This window comes from Nematolebias whitei, chromosome 5 (genome assembly GCF_014905685.2).
Source record: "Nematolebias whitei isolate Nwh7 chromosome 5, NemWhi1, whole genome shotgun sequence".
NCBI classification, from domain to species: Eukaryota; Metazoa; Chordata; class Actinopteri; order Cyprinodontiformes; family Rivulidae; genus Nematolebias; species Nematolebias whitei.
In genome coordinates, this window is record NC_056502.1 from 44,973,533 (window position 1) to 44,995,062 (window position 21,530).

Consider the following 21,530-nt stretch of genomic DNA (forward strand, 5'->3'; position numbering starts at 1 on the left):
ATGCACACGGGGAGCTGAGTGACAAGACGTTTTTTGGGCAAGCTTCCGCTTCTTACTGTGTTCGAATGGACCCAGTGAGGCAAGGACCACATCCGCTTCGCCCTTAACCCATCAGCGACAGCCTTAAAGGGCGAAGCCTATATGACATAGAACGTTGGTTACGTACTGTAACCCCAGATTCTATGAATATAGGCGTAGCCCTTTAAGCGTCGGGCCTCACTGGCTCCTGAATAGCTGAAGAAAAAATAAGCTATTTGGGAGCAGATTACCCGCTCTTAATGTAATTTATACGGATCGGGTGGGGCCCACACAGCAGGTGGGCGTGGACTAATTTTTTTCAGTATGATGCTTGCGCATAACGGGATAAACCCATCAGCGACAGCCTTAAAGGGCTACGCCTATATTCATAGAATCTGGGGTTACAGTACGTAACCAACGTTTCGTTTTGTTAAAGGGGCGTGGCCAGGCCTCAAAGTTGAGCTTTACACCATAAATTTAAAAACGCTATAACTTTCACATTGAAAGACCAAAAAGCTCCAAACTTGGCATGACTCATCCCTGTTGCATGCCCGACGATCCACTGTGGTCATATTTTGATGTCATCAAAGCCCCGCCCCCTCTAAGCAGGAAGTCTCTTTTTTTACTTGGAATGCTCCCTCTTTGACACCCTTGACCTAATCAGGATGATCCTGTCTTAGAATACAGATAAGATGGTGTGACTTGATTTAAAATACAAACTGTTATATCTGGAGGATGTGGGTGAGGTAGCGTGCCGAATTAAGAAGTGACGCCGTTGCAATACGTTTGTCTCTAAATTGCACAGATTTGAGCCGAGGCGTACCAAAATCACTATGATCGATCATTATCCACCCCTTGAACAGGTTTCCATGATAAGTGGCCAATAGCCTCCACAGCGCCACCTACATTATTCCTACAGTTATATCTCTGTGATACAACATCTGATCTGAACCAGATTTTTGGTGCGTCATTAGTGAGCACTTATGGACATTGGTATTGTTTTTTAACTTTTGACTCTATTGTGCCCCCTACATTATTCCAACAATTATATCTCAATGATACATCGTCCGATCTGGACCAGATTTTTGTTGCGTAATCTGTGAGCATTTCTAGACACATTGGTATTGTTTAATATTTGACTCAAGTGTGCCTCCTAGATTATTCAAACTGTTATATATCTCACTGATATATCATCAGATCTGTACCAGATTTTGGGTGCATCATCAGTGAACACTTCTAGACACACTGGTATTGTTTTTTTAAATTTTGACTCTAGTGCGCCCCCTACATTATTCCAAAAGTTATATCTTAGTTAAATATCATCCAATATGTACTAGATTTATTGTGGTTGATCAGTTCGCACTTCTAGACACATTGGTATTGTTCATTAACATTTGACTCCATTGCGCCCCCTACATTATTCAAACAGTGATATCTCAGTTATATATCGTCCAGTCTGCACCAGATTTATTGTGCGTGATCATTGAACGATTCTGCACACATTGGGATTGATGTTTAACATTTTACTCCTGAGCGCCCCCTAGGTTATTCTACAAGTTATATCTTAGTGATGTATCATCCGATCTGCACCAAATTTATGGTGCTTCATTAGTGAGCACTTCTAGATACATTGTTATGGTTTTTTAACGTTTAACTTTATTGCGCCCCCTAGATTATTCCAACAGTTTGATCTCAGTGAATTATCATCCGATCGGAACCAGATTTTTGGTGCATAATCGGTGAGCATGTCTAAACACATTGATATTGTGGTTTAACATATGACTCAAGTGCGCACCCTCTCATAATGATATGGGCGGAAGGCGATTGCAAAGTTTAGGCATATGCAAACCCTGATGGATGTGTGCGGGAATGGCACGAGAGCGTTCGCAACGGCGACTGGGAGGCGTTGCTGGAGCACCCCCAGTCACGGCTGATGTCGAAGGTTCGGCGAATGCGCACTCCGGTGAAAGGGCGCAGGACGGGAGCGAGAGCGTTCACGATAGTGACCGGGCGGAGTCGCTGGAGCTCCCGCGGTCGCCGTAAGTCTGGAGCAGCGCTTTGCTGCGAGGGCCTTCAATGCTGCTTGCAGCTTTAATTTTTATGTTGGCATTAGAACCCTTTGCGACTGCTATCAAAAATGACACAAATATCAAAGGTATCCAGGCTGGGAAGATGGAACACAAACTGCTTCTCTGTGCAGATGATATTCTGTTACTAACACCAAATCTGGAAACAGCTATTCCTCAGATTCTCTCTTTGGTTGATACCTTCTCTCATATCTCAGGTTACAAAATAAATTAAAGCTGCAAGCAACATTGGAGGCTCTTGCAGCAAAGTGCCGCTCCGGCCTTACGGCGACTGTGGGAGCTCCAGCTAGTCCACCAGTCGCCATCGCAAACGCTCTCGTGTCAATCCCGCACGCATTCACCACGGGGCGCATTTCCTGAATCTTCGACATCCCCTTCCGTCCATGTCGTTACTTGTCCAGCTGCAGGTCTTACAAGTATAGGCGAAATCTGACCTTCCAGACAGGAGTTATGGTGACTTCCTGTTTTGTTGCGAATGTTTGACAAGCACTTCCTTTATGCTTTTCAAGATGTCATGTGTGGTAATCAACAGTTAGCGAATAAAGTTTCAGTCTAATATCTTACACATTGTGAAGCTGGAAGTGTCATCCAATAATCGACAGTTTTTTCTCCGAGTAGGTGGGGCTTAAGTGATGTCATGAATCAACAATACCAATGTGTCAACAAGTGCTCACTGATGAAGCACAAAAACTCAGGTTCAGATTGGATGATGTATCACTGAGATATAACTGTTGTAATAATGTAGGGGGCACACTTGAGTCCAATGTTAAAGAACAATATCAATGTGTCTAGAAGTGCTCACTGATCACGCACATAAAATCTGGTACATATTGGCTGATATTTCACTGAGATATAACTGTTGGAATAATCTAGGGACGCACTGGAGTCAAAAGTTAAAACAACAATACCAATGTGTGTAGGGCTGCAACTAACGATAATTTCAATAATTGATTCATAGGCCGATTATTTTTTCGATTAATCGATGAATTGGCAAAAAAAAAAAAAACGTTTTAATTTCCACCCCTTTATTCCTAAATTGAACATTTGACTAACAAAGCAATTCACACAAAAAATTGGTTGCTATTTGACTATTCTGTTAGTAAAATATTGAATAATAAAAAATAAGTCAGTCAAATAGCTTTAAAAAATGTACACAAAATTTTTTACAAATGTATGCTTTATACTTGCAAAATATGTAGCTACTTTGTAAAATGTGTCCTTGATGGAAGAGTGTAACCTGGATTAATAATGTGGATTATTGTAACCTGGATTAAAAGTGTGGATCATTGTAGTGAAGCCTTCGTCTTCAACCATCAACAGAGGCCTCATGTCAGTGACGATCATTTAAGGATGTTATCAGTGAAGACAGCTGCTGCTGTGGTGTCCATGATGTCTGTCCATCATGAAGGATGCTGTTGTTGTTGTCTTTAAATCTCTCCTAAAAACACATCTATACTCATTGACATTTAACACAGGGTGATCAGCTTTAGATCTGGTTTTTCATTGATGCTGATTCTGTTTATGCTTTTGTTATTATTCCTATTTAACACAAGGTCATCTGATCTGATTTAGTATTTCATTGTTTCTGACTGAGTTTATGCTTTTTGTTATTATTTCCTTGACTTATGACACAACGTGATCTGATTTAGTATTTCATTGTTTCTAATTGTTTTTGGTTTTATATTTTTATTCCATGTGCTGTAAATATATCTTGCTACTTTTTATCTGATGATGTGATATTTTTGTTAAGCACTTTGGTAACAGTTTCTGTTTTAAATGTGCTCTATAAATAAATCTGACTTGACTTGACTTGTTTGTTGTTGTTTTCTGGAATGAGAGAGTTTATATGTATTATAGCATAATTTACAGCAACTCAAGAAATGCCTTGTTTCACTTACTAGGTTCAGGCTAAAGTAGCTAAAAGAGCAATTAAACACACGCACACACACACACAAGTATCCATCCATCCATCCATCCATCCATTTTCTTCCGCTTATCCGGGGTCGGGTCGCGGGGGTAGCAGCCTAAGTAGGGAGGCCCAGACTTCCCTCTCCCCAGCCACTTGGGCCAGCTCTTCCAGGGGAATCCCGAGGCGTTCCCAGGCCAGCCGAGAAACATAGTTCCTCCAGCGTGTCCTGGGTCTTCCTCTGGGCCTCCTTCAGGTGGGACGTGTCCGGAACACCTCACCAGGGAGGCGTCCAGAAGGCATCCTAAACAGATGCCCAAGCCACCTCAACTGGCTCCTCTCGACGTGGAGAAGCAGCGGCTCTACTCTAAGTCCCTCCCGGATAATCGAGCTTCTCACCCTGTCTCTAAGGGAGAGCCCAGCCACCCTGCGGAGAAAACTCATTTCGGCCGCTTGTATCCGAGATCTCATTCTTTCGGTCACAACCCAAAGCTCGTGACCATAGATGAGGGTGGGAACGTAGATCGATCGGTAAATTGAGAGCTTCGCCTTTTGACTCAGTTCTCGCTTCACCACGACAGACCTGTACAGCGCCCGCTTCACTGCAGACGCTGCGCCTATCCGCCTATCGATCTCACGCTCCATTTTTCCCTCATTCGTGAACAAGACCCCAAGATACTTGAACTCCTCCACTTGGGGTAGGACCTCCTCCCTGACCCGGAGAGGGCACTCTACCCTTTTCTGGCTCAAGACCATGGCCTCGGATTTGGAGGAACTGATCTTCGTCCCGGCCGCATCGCATTCGGCTGCGAACCGCTCCAGCGAAAGCTGTAGATCACGATCTGATGAAGCCAATAAGACCACATCATCTGCAAAAAGCAGAGACGCAATCCTAAGGCCACCAAAACGGATCCCCTCAACACCTTGGCTGCGCCTAGAAATTCTGTCCATAAAAGTTATGAACAGAATCGGTGACAAAGGGCAACCTTGGCAGAGTCCAACTCTCACCAAGAACAAGCCCGACTTACTGCCGGCGATGTGGACCAGGCTCTGACACCGGTCATACAGGGACCTAACAGCCCGTATCAAAGGGCCCGGTACCCCATACTCCCAGAGTACCCCCCACAGGGCCCCCCGAGGGATGCGGTCGAACGCCTCTTCCAAGTCCGCAAAGCACATGTAGACTGGTTGGGCAAACTCCCACACACCCTCTAGGACCCTGCTGAGAGTGTAGAGCTGGTCCAGTGTTCCACGGCCAGGACAAAAACCGCACTGCTCCTCCTGAATCCGAGGTTCGACTATCCGACGGACCCTCCTCTCCAGAACCCCCGAATAGACCTTACCAAGGAGGCTTAAGAGCGTGATTCCCCTGTAGTTGGAACACACTCTATGGTCCCCCTTTTTGAATAGGGGGACTACCACCCCGGTTTGCCAATCCAGGGGAACTTCCCCCGATGTCCACGCAATATTGCAGAGTCGCGTAAGCCAACACAACCCTACAACATCCAGAGCCTTAAGGAACTCTGGGCGAATCTCATCCACCCCTGGGGCCCTACCACCGAGGAGCTTTTTAACTACCTCGGTGACCTCAGCACCAAAGATTGGAGGGCCCGACCCAGAGTCCCCAGGCTCCGATTCCTCAGTGGAAGACGTGCCGGTGGGATTGAGGAGGTCTTCAAAGTATTCCGCCCACCGACCCACAACATCCCGAGTTGAGGTCAGCAGCACACCACTTCCACTATAAACAGTGTTGGTGGCGTACCGCTTTCCCCCCCTGAGACGCCGGATGGTGGACCAAAATTGTCTCGAAGCCGTGCGGAAGTCGTTCTCTATGGCCTCTCCGAACTCCTCCCATGCCCGAGTTTTTGCCTCAGCATGTCGCTTGGACTGCCGTTACTCATCAGCTGCTTCCGGGGTCCCACAGGGCAAAAAGACCCGATAGGACTCCTTCTTCAGCCTGACAGCATCCCTCACCGACTGTGTCCACCATCGGGTTCGAGGGTTGCCGCCGCGACAGGCACCGACAACCTTGCGGCCGCAGCTCTGGTAAGCCGCCTCGACAATAGAGGCACGAAACATGGTCCACTCAGACTCAATGTCCCCCACCTCCCTCGGAACATGTTCAAAGTTCTCCCGGAGGTGGGAGTTGAAACTCCGTCTCACAGGAGACTGCCAGACGTTCCCAGCAAACCCTCACAATACGTTTGTGTCTGCCAGGTCTGACCTGCATCCTCCCCCACCATCGGAGCCAACTCACTACCAGGTAGTGATCAGTTGACAGCTCCGCCCCTCTCTTCACCCGAGTAACCAAGACATTTGGCCGCAGATCAGATGAGACGATGACAAAGTCGATCATCGAACTGCGGCCTAGGGTGTCCTGGTGCCAAGAGCACATATGGACACCCTTATGCTTGAACAAGGTATTCGTTATTGACAATCCATGACGAGCACAGAAGTCCAACAACAGAACACCACTCTGGTTCAGATCAGGGGGGCCGTTCCTCCCAACCACACCCCTCCAGGTCTCACTGTCATTGCCCACATGAGCATTGAAGTCCCCCAGCAGAACAAGGGAGTCCCCAGAAGGTGCACTTTCCAGTTCCCCCTCCAAGGACTCCAGAAAGGGTGGATAATCTGGACTGCCGTTTGGTGCAAAAGCACAAACGACAGTCAGAACCCGTCCCCCCACACGTAGGCGGAGGGAGGCCACTCTCTCATTCACTGGGGTGAACCCCAATACACAGGCACCAAGTTGGGGGGCAATAAGTACGCCCACGCCTGCTCGGTGCCTCTCACCAGGGAAAACTCCAGAGTGGAAGAGTGTCCAGCCCCTCTCAAGGAAACTGGTTCCAGAGCCCGAGCCATGCGTAGAGGTGAGTCCGACTATTTCTAGCCGGAACCTCTCAGCCTCACACACCAGCTCAGGCTCCTTCCCCACCAGTGAGGTGACATTCCACGTCCCAATAGCCAGCTTCTGTAGCCGAGGATCAGACCGCCAGGGTCCCTGCCCTCGGCCACCACCCATCCCACATTGCACCCGACCCCTTTGGCCCCTCCCACAGGTGGTGAGCCCATGGGAAGGGGGACCCACGTCTCCTCTTCGGGCTGTGCCCGGCCGAGCTCCATGGGTAAAAGCCTGGCCACCAGGCGCTCGTCCGCGTGCCCCACCTCCAGGCCTGGCTCCAGAGTGGGGCCCCGGTGACCCACGTCCGGGCAAGGAAACACTAGGTCCATTTATTTGTGTCATCATCGGGGTCTTTGGGCTGCACTTTGTCTGGTCCCTCACCTAGGACCTGTCTGCCATGGGTGACCCTACTAGGGGCATAAAGCCCCTGACAGCATAGCTCCTGTACACACATGTATAAAATACTTAATTACACACATTTGAATAGATTTAATAAATTACTTTAATTCCTGTTTAAATACAATTCATCCTGCCATACCTGCAGTGTCTTCAGACTTTGTCAGCAAATTACAAGTTGAAGCTTAATCATTAAATTATTATCTTTGTGTTAGATTTATTTATAAATCACTTTTAAACACTGCTTGTACCAATTAAATAAAATAAAAAGTAACACACGTTCTCCATCACCGTCATTAATCAGCAAACAAACAAGCAGCAGCTTCATCTACCAGAAAGACTAACATTATGTTTTCTCACTTGGAAACAGAACAAATGTGAATATTGTAGAGACTCACCTACCAACACATGACGAGTTGGGAGTGAGATATGTTGTATCTGCTGCTGCTCCTTCATCCTCCTCATGACTCTGACATGTTTACGTTCATCTCCGTGGTTCTCCTGTGTCGGCAATTTTCAAAGCTGCATGCTTCTCAGTTTTTATCTTTGTGAAGTGCTCCCACACTTTGGAGGACTTGGGTCGAACAGTTTTCGCTGCGTTGGTCATTTGTAAAATTTTATTAATTTTCTTTGAAAACACCGCCTCTGCTCTGCTTTCGCCTCCCCCCTTGCTCTGTTCAACTCGCGCTGCAGTTTTTTTTCTTTCAAACTTTATTCAGTCAGTCTGCATTGACAATGAACAGCCCGTGAACAAAATGGCTCTGCAGCGCCGTGAAAGACGCATAATCGTGCGACAAAACGAATCGATAATGAAATTTGTTGCCAACGCTTTTAATCATCGATTTTTATCGATTTTATCGATTCTTTGTTACAGATCTATATGTGTGTATAAGTGCTCACTAATGACGCACCAAAAATCTGGTCCAGATCGTATGATGTATTACTGAGATATAACTGTTGGAATACACTAGGGGGTGCACTAGAGTCATATGTTAAACCACAATATCAATGTGTCTAAAACTGCTCACTGATCATGCACAATAAATCTGGTGCAGATCGGATGAATTTTCACTGAGCTATAACTGTAAGAATAATGTAGGTGGCGCTATGGAGGCTATTGGCCACTTAGCATGGATACCTGTTCAGGGGTTGGATAATGATCGATCATAGTGATTTTGGTGCACCTCGGCTGAAATCTGTGTTTTTTAGAGCCAAACGTATTGCAACGGCATCACTTCTTGATTCGCCATGCCGCCACGCCCACATCCTCCAGCAAAAACGGTTTGTGCTTTAAATCAAGTCAGACTATCTTATCTGTCTTCTAACAGAGGTTCATCCTGATTAGGTCAATGGTGTCAAAGAGAGAGCATTCCAAGTAAAAAAATAGACTTCCTGTTTTGAGGGGGCGGGGCTTTGATGACGTCAAAATATGACAAAAGTGGATTGTCGGACATCCAACAGGGATATAATGGTAAATGGACTGTACTTATATACTGCCTTTCTATCTTTATTGAGATACTCAAAGTGCTTTACACTACAATCTGTGTCCTCATTTACCCATTCATACAGCACTCTACTAGATCTCTACAAAGCTAATTGAACAAATCATTCTAAAGAGACTAATCAGAGCTTTTTTTTAAATCACATTTATACACTGATGGGACACACATCAGAGGCTATGAGGGGTCCAGTGTCTTGCCCAGGGACACTTCGGCATGTGACTGCTGTGGGGTTTGAACCCCCAACTCTTGCATTGGAGGACAACTGCTAACCACTCAGCCACAGCTGCCCATGATGAATGAGTCATGCCAAGTTTGGTGCATTTCGGTCTTTCAATGTGAAAGTTATAGCGTTTTTAAATTTATGGCGTGGAGCGAAACTTTGAGGCCTGGCCATGGCCCTTTAACATAAATGAAAACACAAGCATTTGATAACTTTTACTCCCCAATGTGTTAAGGGCATATTAACCAAGTTTGAAGGCAATCACTCAAAATCCCTAGGAGGAGTTCGTTAACATTTGCCATTAGAAATGTCCAAAAATGACCCTTTGACCCAAAATGGCCGACTTCCTTTTGGATTTGGACCAGGGCTCCAAGAGACTTTTTCATAGGTCCTGAAACAATACAGATGTTCACCGAGTTTCAGAATTGTCGGTCAAAAAATGGCTTGGGGCTGAGGTTTTAAAATATTCTAGGGGGCACTGTGGAGGCTATTGACCAATTATCATGGCTTCCTGTTCAAGGGGTGGATAATGATCGATCATACTGATTTAGGTGCACCTCGGTTCAAAACTGGAATTTAGAGCCAAACGTATGGCGACGGCGTTGCGTCTTACTTCGCGATGCCCACATGCTCCACCCCAAACTGTCAGTGTTTTGAAAGCAAGTTCCTGTAAGTGTTCCTACAGGAACCACTTGCGATTCAACCTCAGATGTCGACAAAGTGGCATCATTCCCAAGAGCCTGGAACTAAAATCATCAGTCAGCGGGCACCGGGCAAGCAAGATCCTTCAGAAGGCACAGACCCATCTGCTTAATGAACGGGTGAGACAGACCAATTTTACTATTGAGGCCTTGAAGGCCAAATAAGAGCACATTAAACAGAAACTAACAATGTGTCTAGATCAGACCACACTTCAGCAAGTGTTGGACTGTACAGATCTGGCACGCTTAGCACAGCATGTCAAGTCCAAGACTCGACAACAAAACAAGTTTAACTTACTAATAACTCATCAACACCATCACTATTCCAATAACAACACATTCAGTGTAGGACAACAGTCCAGTAGTCAATTACATGCCAGGGAGACAGAAAAGTGGGTAAAGAATTTATCTAACAGACAGCGCACCCAGCCGGAGACAGAGATTCTTGCCAGGGGACTGAACTTTGTGGTTGCACCAAGTAGAATTCCTCTGGTGGAGATGATCACAGCCACAGAATCAGCCATCCGCAACAACATAATGAAAGAGGGTGAAGCAGAACAGCTCAGAATCAAAGTTGCATCCTGCCTCAGCAATGCCAAACCACCACCTTCCAATATCAGTAGAGAGGAGAGGGATGCACTCACCACTTTTAGCAAGGACAAAAACATCATCATTCTCCCAGCAGACAAAGGAAGGTGCACAGTGATTTTGAACCAGAAAGACCATCATGAGAAAGTTATGACACTCCTTAGTGACTTAACCACTTATGAACCTCTGAAAAGAGATCCAGGAAGTGGTTACAAGAAGAAGTTAATAGATTGCCTCAAAAATTTGGAGCAGGACAAGGCTATTGACCGTATTCTGTACCACAGACTGTACCCAGGGGAGGCCACACCTAGTCTGTATGGTTTACCTAAAATCCACAAACAAGGTGTACCTGTAAGACCTATTGTTAGCATGATTAACTCGGTCACTTACAATGTTTCCAAATATCTGGCGTCTGTACTCATCCCTTTAGTTGGCAGCTCAGAACACCACATACAGGTCCTTCTAAAAAATTTAGCATATTGTGTAAAACGTCATTATTTTCCATAATGTAATGATAAAAATGAAACTTTCATATATTTCAGATTCATTGCACACCAACTGAAATATTTCAGGTTTTGGAATTGTTTTAATACTGATGATTATGGCATACAGCTCATGAAAACCCAAAATGCCTGTCCCAAAAAATTAGCATATTTCATCCCACCAATGAAAGAAAAGTGTTTTTAATACAAAAAACGCCAACCTTCAAATAATCATGTTCATTTATGCACTCAATACTTGGTCGGGAATCCTTTTGCATGAATGACTGCTTCAATGCGGCTTGGCATTGAGGCAACCAGCCTGTGGCATGCTGAGGTGTTATGAAGGCCCAAGATGCTTCGATAGCAGCCTTAAGCTCATCCAGAGTGTTGGTTCTTGCGTCTCTCAACTTTCTCTTCACAATATCCCACAGGTTCTTTATGGGGTTCAGGTCAGGAGAGTTGGCAGGCCAATTGAGCACAGTAATACCATGGTCAGTAAACCATTTACCAGTGGTTTTGGCACCGTGAGCAGGTGCCATGTCGTGCTGAAAAATGAAATCTTTATCTCCATAAAGCTTTTCAGCAGATGGAAGCATGAAGTGCTCCAAAATCTCCTGATAGCTAGCTGCATTGACCCTGCCCTTGATAAAACACAGTGGACCAACACCAGCAGCTGACATGGCACCCCAGACCATCACTGACTGTGGGTGCTTCACACTGGACTTCTGGCACTTTGGCATTTCCTTCTCCCCAGTCTTCCTCCAGACTCTGGCAACTTGATTTCTGAATGACATGCAAAATTTGCTTTCATCCAAAAAAAAAGTACTTTGGACCACTGAGCAACAGTCCAGTGCTGCTTCTCTGTAGCCCATGTCAGGCGCTTCTGCCGCTGTTTCTGGTTCAAAAGTGGCTTGACCTGGGGAATGCGGCACCTGTAGCCCATTTCCTGCACACGCCTGTGTAGTGAACTAAGCCTCAGGTCAAAATCTGGCCCTGAGGGCCTTCCTGGGACAAGAACTGTTATCTCATTGATTGGAGTCCAGAAACACAAAATTAAGTTCATCCAGAGACTTTCTAAGTGTGTCCTGCACTGATCAATTGAAAGAACACTCTCTTTTTTATTATCATTACTATTTTACAAATGTCTTGATAATCAAAAGTGTGTTTAGTTCAAACCATTTTAAATGTTGAAGTGAACTACTCATTTTAAATCAACCGTGAAACAGTATAAATGATTTTTAATCCTCATTCAAAGTAGAAATCAAGTTAATGTTTGTTACAAGAGTAATTATGCATTTTGATTTTCTGTCTGAAATGAGCAAGTTGTACGTCAGTCAAAAGTCAAGTTTCGGTCAACTACATGTTTATTGGAAAGAAATGTCATGTTTAACTTTTTCAGATAGATAGTAGGAGAACTGGCTCCACAAAGTCTCGGTTTCTTCAAAACATCTTTCTGTCTGTTCTTAAAACATCTCTTTATCTGTTCCTAAACATTAAATTGTTTTTCTGACTTTTAATAACCTCTTATATCACTAAGACCACACCCTGTTGGTTTGTTTCGACCAATCAGGAAGTTCTCAGAGGAACCGGAACTGAACTCTTTAAAAGGGTCAACACTTCATAGTTCCAGGAGAGAAATGAGAAGCAAGAATGCAGAATGCTAGAATGCTGGACAACAACGGGAACTAAGCTGAACAACGTTCCAGGGAGGATCTCGAACGAGAAGTCCCTGAACGAGAGAAGTTCAGAGGAACAATGAAGAAGTCTGTTCTGGGATGATCTCCCGACTCCTGAGGTTTTAGCTGTTCTTACGGAGACGCTGGAAAGAGTTGAAAGGAAACTCTACACCGACGCCGAAACTATCATCTGCAAAGGTAAAGAGTCGATCTCAACCAAAGTGTACCGTGGGTTAAGCTGCATCCAAAGGAGCGTGTTGTCGTTCTGGTCTACAGACATACATCTTATACAGACACATACATCTTCACCCATCTCTCTCCATTTAAACTCCTTCATTTCCCATCTTTAAAACTCTTCTATCTTGCCAGTAAATCATCCAGATATTTTTATAATTGTCTGTTGTAATTAAGCTGTGTTATTGCTTCAATCAGAATAATCACGTGTACAATGTTTGATGTTAAACTTTGATTCTGTTAATAAATGACCGCATTCATTTTGATGGGTCAAAGAAAATTAACGTCTCACGTCACTGATCTCTGTCACATATCTGTCAAGTAGTTCGAAAAAGAGAGAACCCGTTTAAATTAAGTATAATATCAGGTACTTGAACTAGTCCAGATATTATAACATGTAGTGGAGCTCCGAAGCTAACGAAGCTAACCGACCTATCTCACTACACCTGTGCACAGTGGCTCTGGATGTTTCTACTCCAGACTCAGTCCACTGCTTCCGCAGGTCCCCCAAGGTCTGGAATCGGCCCTTCTCCACAATCCTCCTCAGGGTCCGGTCACCTCTTCTCGTTGTGCAGCGTTTTCTGCCACACTTTTCCCTTCCCACAGACTTCCCACTGAGGTGCCTTGATACAGCACTCTGGGAACAGCCTAGTCGTTCAGCAATTTCTTTCTGTGTCTTACCCTCTTGCTTGAGGGTGTCAATGATGGCCTTCTGGACAGCAGTCAGGTCGGCAGTCTTGCCCATGATTGCGGTTTTGAGTAATGAACAAGGCTGGGAGTTTTTAAAAGCCTCAGGAATCTTTTGCAGGTGTTTAGAGATACGTCGTTGATTCAGATGGTTAGGTTAATAGCTTGTTTAGAGAACCTTTTCATGATATGCTAATTTTTTGGGACAGGCATTTTGGGTTTTCATGAGCTGTATGCCATAATCATCAGTTTTAAAACAATTAAAGACCTGAAATATTTCAGTTGGTTTGCAATGAATCTGAAATATATGAAAGTTTCATTTTTATCATTACATTATGGAAAATAATTACGCTTATCACAATATGCTAATTTTTTGAGAAGGACCTGTACAGAACACCATGGGCTTTGTGGATAAGGTGAGGGATGTCATCATGGAGACTGATGAAACAATGGTCTCTTTTGATTAGGGCTGCAACTAACGATAATTTCAATAATCGATTCATCGGCCCATTATTTTTTCGATTAATCGATGAATCGGAAAAAAAAAACCCAACGTTTTAATTTCCACCCCTTTATTACAAAATTGAACATTTGACTGACATAGCAATTCACACAAAAAACAGGTTGCTATTTGACTATTCTGTTAGTAAAATATTGAATAATAAAAAATAAAAGTTAGTCAAATATCTTAAAAAAATAAACGTACACAAAAATATATACAATTGTATCTTTATATCTGCACAATATGTAGCTACTTTGTAAAATGTGTCCTTGAGAAAAGATTGTAACCTGGATTAAAAGTGTGGATTATTGTAACCTGGATTAAAAGTGTGGATTATTGTAGTGAAGCCTTGGTCTTCAACCATAGACAGAGGCCTCATGTCAGTGACGATCATGTTCAGGATGTTTTCAGTGAAGGCAGCTGCTGCTGTGGTGTCCATGATGTCTGTCCATCATGAAGGCTGTTATTGTTTGTTGTTGTTTTCTGGAATGAGAGAGTAAATATGTATTATAGCATAATTTTACTGCAATTTAAGAAATGCCTTGTTTCACTTACAGTGTTAGGTTCAGGCAAAAGTAGCTAAAAGAGCAATTACACACACACACACACACACACACACACACACACACACACACACACATATAAAATACTTAATTACACACATTTGAGTAGATGTAATAAAATACTTTAATTCCTGTTTAAATGCAATTCATCCTGCCATACATGCAGTGTCTTCAGACTTTGCCAGCAAATTAAAAGTTGAAGCTTAATCATTAAATTATTATCTTTGTGTTAGATTTATTTATAAAATCACATTAAAACATTGCTTGTACCAATTACATTAAATAAAAAGTAACCCACGTACTCTATCACCGTCATTAATCAACAAACAAACAAACTAACAGCTTCATCTACCAGAGAGACTGACATTACGTTTTCTCTCTTGGAAACAGAACAATGTGTTAAATTGTAGAGACTCACCTGCAACACAAGTTGGGAGTGAAACATGTATCAGCTGCAGCTCCTTCCTCCTCCTCGTGACTCTGACATGTTTATGTTTATCAGCGTGGTTCTCCCGTGTCGTGTCGTCAATTTTCAAAGCTGCATGTTTCTCAGTTTTTATCTTTGTGAAGAGCTCCCACACTTTGGAGGACTTGGGTCGAACAGTTTTCGCTGCGTCGGTCATTTGTAAAATTTACTTTTTTCCTTTGAAAACACCGCCTCTGCTCTGCCTCGCCCCTTGCTCTGTTCAACTCGCGCTGCAGAGGTTTTTTTTTATTTTTTACATTATTCAGTCAGTCTGCATTGACAATGCACTGCCCGTGAACAAAACGAATCCGCAGCGCCGTGAAAGACGCTTAATCGCACGACACAACGAATCGATAATGAAATTCGTTGCCAACGCTTTTAATAATCGATTTTTATCGACTTTATCTATTCGTTGTTGCACCCCTACTTTTGATGTCACATCACTCTTTACGTGCATTCGTGTTGATGATGCAGTAGAGGTGGTCAGTTTAAGATTAAAATCAGACACCACTCTGAGCAGCAGGACCACGCTTTCCACAGAACAATTGTGTCAACTCTTGAAACTGCCTGCAGTCAACCTACTTCACATATGGGGAGCAATATTATAGGCAGAAACATGGGTGTGCTATGGGGTCTCCAGTTTCTCCTATTGTAGCCAACCTGTACATGGAGGAGGTAGAAAAGAGAGCCTTGACGTCCTTTTCAGGGACACCACCAAGTCATTGGTTCAGGTATGTTGATGACACTTGGGTTAAAATTAAATCCCAGGATGTCCAACATTTTACTGACCACATCAACTCTGTGGATAAATACATCAAGTTCACACGAGAAGATGTAAAAAATGGCAGGTTGGCTTTCTTGGACTGTGAGGTCTCAGTCTCTGATAGAGGACATTTGCAAACCGAGGTGTACCACAAACCCACCCACACAGACCAGTATTTGCAGTTTGACTCCCATCACCCTTTGGAGTACAAGTTAGGAATCATCAGGACTCTGTACCACAGAGCAGACAGCATCCCCACTAACTCATGAGCCAGGCAGAAGGAGAAATCCTACACAAGACAGGCTCTGGAGCAATGTGGATATCCTAACTGGGCCTTCCTGAAAGCAAAGAAGAAACCCAAACAGGACTCCAGTCAGCCATCAGGTGAAAAGGAGGAACCCAGACCCAGACCAGTGATCATTCCATATGTTGAGGGAGTATCAGAGAAACTGAGACGTTTATTTTCTAAACATAACGTCCCAGTGGCTTTTAAACCCCAAAATACATTACGGCAAAGACTGGTTCATCCCAAATATCCAGTCCCCCGGCACAAACAGTGTAATGTTGTGTATGCTGTTCAGTGTCAGGAGGGCTGTGATCAGTCTTACATCGGGGAAACTAAACAGCCACTGGCCAAAAGGATGGCCCAGCACAGAAGATCAACATCATCAGGCCAGGATTCTGCGGTCTACACTCATCTCCAGGCCAGCGGTCACTCTTTCAGGGATGAAGATGTTCACATCTTGGACAGAGAGGAACAATGGTTTGAGAGAGGAGTAAAGGAGGCCATCTTTATGAAAAGAAATTGTCCATCATTAAACAGGGGTGGAGGCTTCTGTGTTCAACTGTCCCCCTCTTACACTGCTGTTATTGCTAGTATCACTCAACCCCCTGTGAATAGTAAACAGCCATCAGTGTGCTATTGATCCATTGTTAGGCTGATGGTCCTTCTTGACCATGTGAGCAGCTGGTTTTGGTTGTCAGCAGCAAACTGGTTGATCCACTCTGAGAAGGTGCTATTTAAGAGACTGAGCTGAGTACAGCACCTCAGACTGAGGAAGTCTCTTGGATGAGAGACGAAACGTTTCTATATTTTTTTGCTTTGTTTTGTTTTTTGTTTTTTTTGAATGTCCAGAGGACCAGATTGAACTTTTGGATCAATCACTGAAGGTTTGATGTCTCAAACAGTTTCCTTTTAGGAACTAATAGCGTTTCATTTTGCATGGCGAAATGTCAAACTTTGAGGTCTGGCCCCTCCCCTTCAGCATGCTTCTGTTTGCACCGTTTTGATAACTTTTTTTCCCCCATGCCTTTTGACCAAAATGGCCAAGTTTGAAACCGATTGGGCGAAATCCCTAGGAGGAGTTTGTTCAAATGCGTAGGCTGTAAACCGCCATAAAGGTGTGAAAATTGGGACGACATTCCAAAATGGCCACCTTCCTGTTTATCGTACAATGTTGGTGCCAGAGGGTTTTCTGTGCATCTTGGGGAGTTGGACAAGCGTACCAAATTTCATGTTTCTATGACAAACTAAGGTTAATGCGGACGATATTTTGAAAATTTCCAGTTGGCGCTTTTGAGCCATTTCTGTTGCTATTTTTGCCACGCCCTTAAGATACTTAATTTTTCACCAGTCCTTATGCGTCCGCCAAATTTTGTGACTTTTGGGCTATGTTAAGGCCCCCAAAACTCCAATTCATTTGGCGGAAAAATTGCAGTTCGGGCCTGAACAGAGTGATTACAATAGGCCTTCGCAGCACTTAGCTGTTCGGGCCTAAAAAAGATCTGGTTCTTATCATGTTTTAAAGTGAGGTAATTAAAATTTCAGAAACTCATCAACATGATCTGCAGATGTTATTTCTTTAGCTACTATATATAACAGCACTGTCTCTGTAGGGTCCCATCAAGGTTACTGTACAAGAACTGGATGGGTCCTTCAACCACACTCTGCAGATCGAGGAGAACAGCCTGAAGCATGACATCCCTTGCCACTCAAAGAGCAGAAGGTACAGTAAATCTCAATCGTTCATTCTCACACTTTCTTGTCTTTTGTGCAGCCGCAACATTTAAAATGGCTGAAGTTGCATTAGAAGGATAAATAAGGTCTCGTGATGTAAGAGATTCAGAAAACTCATGGATCACATAATTGACATTAAAAAACAAATTTACTGTTGAACATGGAATGATGTGGTGTTAATATATACAGGCAGGATGGTGCCAACAGATAATGCCAAAGTTTTAGGCAAATGTGCCAAGTTACATGTTGGGGATGATATCCTGATGCATGCTCAATAATCCAGGTAGAAAAATCCAAAAAAGTTCAATCTGGTCCTCTGGATATTCAAAAAAAACAAAACAAAGCAAGCAGTTGGGGATGATGCTTAGCCACTACCACACCAAATCTTAGCCTAAATAGTAAAATTTATCTGAGTTATAACCAGTTGTGTTTCCTAAGCTCAGCTGGCGGTGGCAGACAACGTGTATGGGATTGACTGTAAAAGTTACTTGGTAGTAGATGTTCATCAAATGGATACTTTCTGAGGCTTTCATCAGAATCTGTCTTGTACGGTTCATGAGCTATTTTACTAACTCTACAGATAAATAAATGTGCACACACAAATGAGTAAAGACATTATTCCCTCTCACCTTTGGTGGAGGCATTTATGACCTGCAGGCAGATCTTTAAGTCCCTAATGAAGCATCTAGGGTTTCATTTCTTTTATTTGTTTATCTTGAAAAAACTTTTGTAGTTTATTGTGACAATATGTTGATATTTATGAAATTTTAGATAAAATACTATTGATTTGTTGACATTTTATTAATCCATCACATGATAATATTTTTTAGATTTAAAAAAAGCATTTTCTCATCAACTTGTACCTCAGAAACACTTGTCATAATGTTTGACGTTAGCAAAAATGTTGATAGAAAAATTAGATTGTTTTTATTGTATTATTTGTAGTTTTTGTCTTACTGATCTTTAGAAAGCCTTTTTGATTTCTTTTCCAGAAACAAGAAGAAGAAGATTCCTCTGATGAATGGTGAAGAAGTTGACATGGACTTGTCTGCCATGGAGTAAGAATGAGTTCCTAAAACCGAACGTTAGCTTAGCGTCATATTCTCACCCCAGTGTTTCAGTAGTTCCAGTAAGACGATGAATGAAAACAGCTGTCAGTCCCTGCTTGGAGCTTCCAGAGGTCTGACATCACAGTTCTGACTCGTTGTTTGTCACATCTTTCCTCTGCAGTGCCGACTCCCCGCTCCTCTGGATCCGAATCGACCCAGACATGTCTATTTTAAGGAAAGTGGAGTTTGAGCAGGCGGACTTCATGTGGCAGTATCAGCTGCGCTATGAGAGGGATGTGGTGGCTCAGGTAGGATGATGATGATGAGCACAGTCGAGCTCTGAAAAGTTCTTTCCACAGGCGATACGTTCTGCAGATATCCTGCTAGTTGCCTGGTTCAGCCATCTTGGAGAAAAAAAAAACGTGAAGAACTGGTCCATGTATTACAGAGGGGGGAACTTTATTCTGTTCAGTTCTTCAATATTCTTTATTAATTAAAATATTAAGCCCATATTCTGACATCCAGGGAAGATTGCTTATAAAAACTGGCATGGAAGGCGGTGGGTGGTAGGCATTCCTTCAGTGGATGAATATCACCGGCTCCTAGTTGTGGGAGATATGGTTCAAATATAATATCGTGATATTTCAGAGCATTCTGATGATAACAATAAATTTCATTTCAATTTATAACAAAAGAAAACAGAAATCATAGTTATTCATTTGACAAAATTAACATGTTGCTTTGCAGTATTATATAAAAACAAAAGAACAACAAGGGTTAATTTTACTGAAATTACTTTATTTAGTATAATATTCAGTCTCCAAGTATAAAAATAAAAATGATCATTCTGTTATTTAGATTGAAGAAGTCTGCACAAAATATAGATCAATAAATCCACCACAAAAACTAAAATGCTGGTGAAGTTTCCCAAAATAACTGAATAAAATGAATCTTAAGATCTGATGAGCATAAATGTAACCTACAACAAAATATATGTTGCCTTTAAATGAGCTATAACTTCCAAAACTTGTAACAAGGTAATCAGCTGATCCTGAAGCTTGTGGTGTTTCAGCTTCCTCTGTTCCTGCAGGAATGATTCATTTCTCTGATGCTCTGTCTCTGATCACCTGACTCTTTTGCAGTCCATGGACTGTGGAACTCAAGAGACACATCTGAGCCACGCGTTGTTTGTTTTTAGCTCTTTAGCTAGCTAGTATTGCGCTCAACTAAATTAGCATTACGCCAGTACCGACAGGTGGGTGTGGGGGTGCGCAGTTCAGTTCAGTAGTTCGGCGGGGCGCCCCACTTGTATAATCGTAGGGGAAACACTGATGTATTTTGTTGGAAAACTGGCATCCAGGCAGAAGAAGCCAGTTATAATAAGTTGAAATCAGACTATATTCAAACCAATGCTGCTATACGGTACCTAAAAGTTTGTTAACAGTATGTATGACATTATTAGATGTTTGGTTCTATCTCTCTTAATAGAAAAAGCCAGTCATAATAAGTTGAAATCAGATTATATTCAAACCAATGCTGCTAAACGGTACGTTAAAGTTTGTTAACAGTTTGCATGACATTAGTGGATGTTTGTTTCTATCCTTTTTTAATAGCTTTTTATTAGTTACTCATTGCTGACAGAATGTGTGAAACAAAGGAAGGCCTGAACCCAATCTCAAGCAGAGGAAGAGCTAGATCAAGAATAAATTATGTGACCCCCCTGTGGGCCTAGTAATGAAGAAAATACATTAACAGCTTCCAAGCTAATGAAGAAAAGACAATAACAGCTTCCAAGCTAATGAAGAAAAGACATTAACAACTTCCAATCTAATGAAGAAAGGACATTAACGGCTTTCAGATTGATTAAATTAAAAAGTAAACTTTGGAAAGTAAGCGCCTGATGCGCCCCCTGGGCATGGTCTCATATGTCCCAATGAGAGGAGTGATTGGTTGAGGCGTATAGTGAGACATTTGAACCTCCTCAGGGGAGGGGGAAAAAAGTGTATAGAAGTCCCTTGGTCTGGCAGAACGGGGCACAAGCAAGCCGGAGGAAGAGAAGAGCAGAAAGGGCTTCAGCACGCTGCTCGGAGGGCGGGGGCACCCGAAGCAGATGGAACACACCGGTCTAAGACGAGTCTTGGATTTATCTCTAGTCTCTCTGAGACGAGATCGGACCCAACTCTTCACTTGTTGAGACGAGACCAGGATTATTCCATCCTCCTATCTGCTTGGCCCGGGTATGTCCAAAGCCCTAGTCCTCCCAATTTGGGATAGCTGCCCTGCGTAGGGAAGGCCTGTATCCCCCTCCTGGGGAGCAGGAGATTTGCCTTTTACCCGTGTGAAAAAATTCTATTAGAATCATCCTAAAAATCAGGGTAAGAGGACTTCCCGGTCCAACTGCTCCAAACTAATTAATCTGTCAGATCAGGGCAAGTATTTAAGAAAAATCAGAGAGAACCAAACTGGGTTTAGTGAGACAATGCTCAGAGGTGCATTCAAGCGTTGAGGCATTTTGAGGAAAAAGAACATCTGTCAGCTTGAGTGGTGAACTGAGGTGGTTTATACAAGTCTCCAAGGGCTCTTGGAGACGCATTGATTTATTGTCCACCTGTTTAAAAAAGTGTTTTTCTCTATAATCATGTATAAGTATCTGTAATGAAATTATGCTTGTCGCTGTATTCCCTTGCAAAATTATTAATTAATGCAAAGCAAAACGTATAAATCTTGACTATTATTTCACCTTTATTGAGCAGAATACATGGTGAGGC

At 43.1% G+C, this 21,530-nt stretch overlaps 1 protein-coding gene across 1 annotated transcript in view; it reads left to right on the forward strand.

Moving 5' to 3' along the window:
* taf2 (TAF2 RNA polymerase II, TATA box binding protein (TBP)-associated factor) overlaps positions 1 to 21,530 on the forward strand; it is a gene marked incomplete at its 5' end in the record, with an annotated part of 177,652 nt that overhangs the window by 47,657 nt on the left and 108,465 nt on the right. Inside the window, 3 exon segments of the mRNA XM_037676473.1 lie at positions 17,593 to 17,702; positions 18,706 to 18,771; positions 18,944 to 19,070. Of these exon segments, the coding sequence (XP_037532401.1) occupies positions 17,593 to 17,702; positions 18,706 to 18,771; positions 18,944 to 19,070 (303 nt within the window).